A 2,728-nucleotide genomic window follows, 5' to 3' on the forward strand; every position below is an offset into this window, starting at 1 on the left:
AACCAAAACTCACACTTGGAGAATTTAGCATACAACCTCTCTCTACTCAGGGTCACCAATATCTCTCGTAAATGATTTTCGTGTTGCTCCTTGGTCATAGAGTAGACCATAATATCATCTATAAACACTATCACCGACTGATCCAACATCGGTCTGCAAACCCGGTTCATGAGATCCATGAACATTGATGGTGCATTGGTGAGCCCGAATGGCATCACTACGAACTCGTAATGACCATAACTAGTCTTGAAGGTCGTCTTCTGTACATCATCGTCCCTGACCCTCATATGATGGTAAGCCGATAGCAAATCAATTTTGGAAAACCAAGACGCACCCTGAAGTTGATCAAATAAGTCGTCAATCCTTGGAAGTGGGTAACGGTTCTTCATTGTTAGCTTATTCAAATTCCGATATTCAATGTACATCCTGTGTGAGTCGTATTTCTTCTTCACGAATAGGATCAATGCTCCCCATGGTGAACTACTCGGTCTAATAAACCCCTTGTCTAGTTGTTCCTGAAGTTGCATAGACAACTCATGCATTTATGGAGGTGCCAAGCGATATTGTGCCTTGGCTATTGGGGCCACACCAGGAATTAAATCAATCTGGGACTCGACCTGCCTCTCGGGAGGCACTCCTATCAAATCCTCAGGAAACACATCGGAGAAATCCCGAACAATGGGTACCTCACTCAAAGTCATCGTGACCCCAACCCGAGTATCTGCCACATAGACCAGAAATCCATAGCAACCTTGTTGATGATATCTCATGACCTTCGCAACTGAACAAAGAGTTGGCCTATGCGAAGCTTCCTCTACAAGAATAACATGTTCTCCCCCACTTGGGGTTCGATCTCTCACTAGCTGGTGCTCACAGTCAATCATGGCCCCATTGGGACCCAACCAGTCCATCTCGATAATAACCTTCGACCGTTGCAGAGGAATTGACACCAAATCAATAGAGTATCTCTCATTGAACAGGTTCATGACATACCCACGATGAACCCTCAAAGCACTCACATAATGATCATCAGCAATCTCAACCACTAACGGATAATCCAGAGTGCCAGAAGCATCACTAAACTTCTTGCTAAGTGCAAGAGATACAAAGGATCGGGTAGCGCATGAATCAAAGAACACATGAGCAGTCAAACCATTGACTAAGAAAATCCCTATACAAGATTAGATACAATATAAGCATAAATAAGGAAAGAAATAAGAGATAAGATAAAATCATGTATCGGTAACTGCATCCGGTGTCGCACGAGCCTCATCGGTAGTCAGGTAGAATGCCCTGCTCTTCACCACAGGTGTCTCCGCCTTGCCCTGGTGGCCATCAGTAATCCTAAAGGTTTCTGGAGCAGGCTCCGCCACTGCCCCTCCTGACAATCTCGGACAATCGGCATTTTTATGGCCGTTCTGATTGCAATGAAAACAAATCAAAGCACCTCGGGAACAGTCCCTACCCTTATGACCCGTCTGACCACATCTAAAATAACCTGAACCCACTGCTCAACACGCCCCACCGTGCGACTTTCCGTACTTTCCATAATGGCTCCGGTCCTGCTGGCCCCTAATATGTGAATATGAAGTCTTGGACCTCTTAGTCTCGCCCACTGTTGGTTGAACCTGCTTCGAATTGCGCTTCGACCGAAGCTTTATCTCGATCTCCCACTCACGGGCCCTCGTAATCATATCATTCACTGTCTTGCACCATGAAAAGCTCACAAACTCCCTAATGTCATCCCTCAACATATTGTGGTACCTCGTCTTCTTCATTTCCTCATCTGGTTCATACTGTGGAACCAATAGAGCTCTCTCCCGGAACTTGACGATGATCTCTGCCACAGTCTCAGTAGTCTAGCAGAGGTCCAGAGACTCCCTCGCCAGCTGTTGCATCTCTATGGACGGTGTCAACTCCTCCTGAAATCTCCTAACAAATTCTCCCCAAGTCATGGCCATCACTGCCGCAGATCCCAATGCTCGGCCGACCTCCTCCCGCCTGTCATGTGCTCAGTCCCTCAGCAGGAAGGATGAAAACCCTACCAGTACCCCCTCGGTGCAAAAATTGGTTTGGTGAGGATTCTCCATGTCAGTGATCCAGCATTGGTTAGCGATGGGTTCCTTAGCCCCGAAGAACTAGTAAGCTCCACAAGCCTTGAACTCCCAAAATGAAGGAGTCTGCGCTCCTAACTGTGTAAGGTTCAAAGTCTTCCATGGATGATGACAAGGAGCCTCCTTTTTATGACATGTGGTTTAATTAGCTAGACTTGTTTGTACACCTATAAATAGTCAAGTTGTATTCATTTAGTGGGTGTGGCAAGATGTAGTCCTTGAATGAAATGAGATTTCTTAGCTTAGATTAGTTAGATTGCAATATTTCCTTTTTGGTGTAATTTCCTCATCATAGTTGAATAAAATATATTGTTCACCAGATACTTGTTCATGAGTGTGTTAGTTCTCACATTCCACATCATCAAATCATCGTTATTATTTTCCCTATAATTGGTATCAGAGCAGGAGATAGTGTAATCTAATCGCTATTCTTCATTTGAGTTAAGGGTTTTTCAGTTTTCTCATATCTGTTTTTGTTCTATCAATTATTTACGCATTTTGCAATCTCTTCGTTGCAAATTGATTGTAGATCTCAGATCTAAATCCTTCATCTTCCCTTAAACTCAAATTAAGCTTACACATCTGATTCTATATTCAATTTTATTGAATTCTTG

At 44.0% G+C, this 2,728-nt stretch overlaps 1 protein-coding gene across 1 annotated transcript; it reads right to left on the reverse strand.

The window, feature by feature from the left end:
- Positions 1-542: 542 nt before the first annotated feature.
- On the reverse strand, positions 543-1,549 carry LOC145126353 (uncharacterized). The gene is made up of 3 exons (XM_079061736.1): positions 1,499-1,549; positions 1,325-1,418; positions 543-1,171 (listed from the first exon to the last, which is right to left on the reverse strand). The coding sequence occupies exons 1-3, from the start codon at positions 1,547-1,549 to the stop codon at positions 543-545; spliced, it is 774 nt and encodes a 257-aa protein (XP_078917862.1).
- Between the last annotated feature and the right edge of the window lie 1,179 nt (positions 1,550-2,728).

This window comes from Lactuca virosa, chromosome 7 (assembly GCF_052849685.1).
Source record: "Lactuca virosa cultivar CGN04683 chromosome 7, Lactuca_virosa_CGN04683_v6, whole genome shotgun sequence".
Classification (NCBI taxonomy): domain Eukaryota; kingdom Viridiplantae; phylum Streptophyta; class Magnoliopsida; order Asterales; family Asteraceae; genus Lactuca; species Lactuca virosa.

Excerpts from the sequence above, each read along its gene's own strand:
- LOC145126353 (XM_079061736.1), bottom strand. The coding sequence starts at position 1,549 with ATGGAAAGTACGGAAAGTCGCACGGTGGGGCGTGTTGAGCAGTGGGTT. Across the intron at positions 1,419-1,498 it reads GTGTTGAGCAGTGGGTTCAG|AACGGCCATAAAAATGCCGA; the intron begins GTTATTTTAGAT and ends CATTGCAATCAG. Across the intron at positions 1,172-1,324 it reads GATTACTGATGGCCACCAGG|GGATTTTCTTAGTCAATGGT; the intron begins GCAAGGCGGAGA and ends AATCTTGTATAG.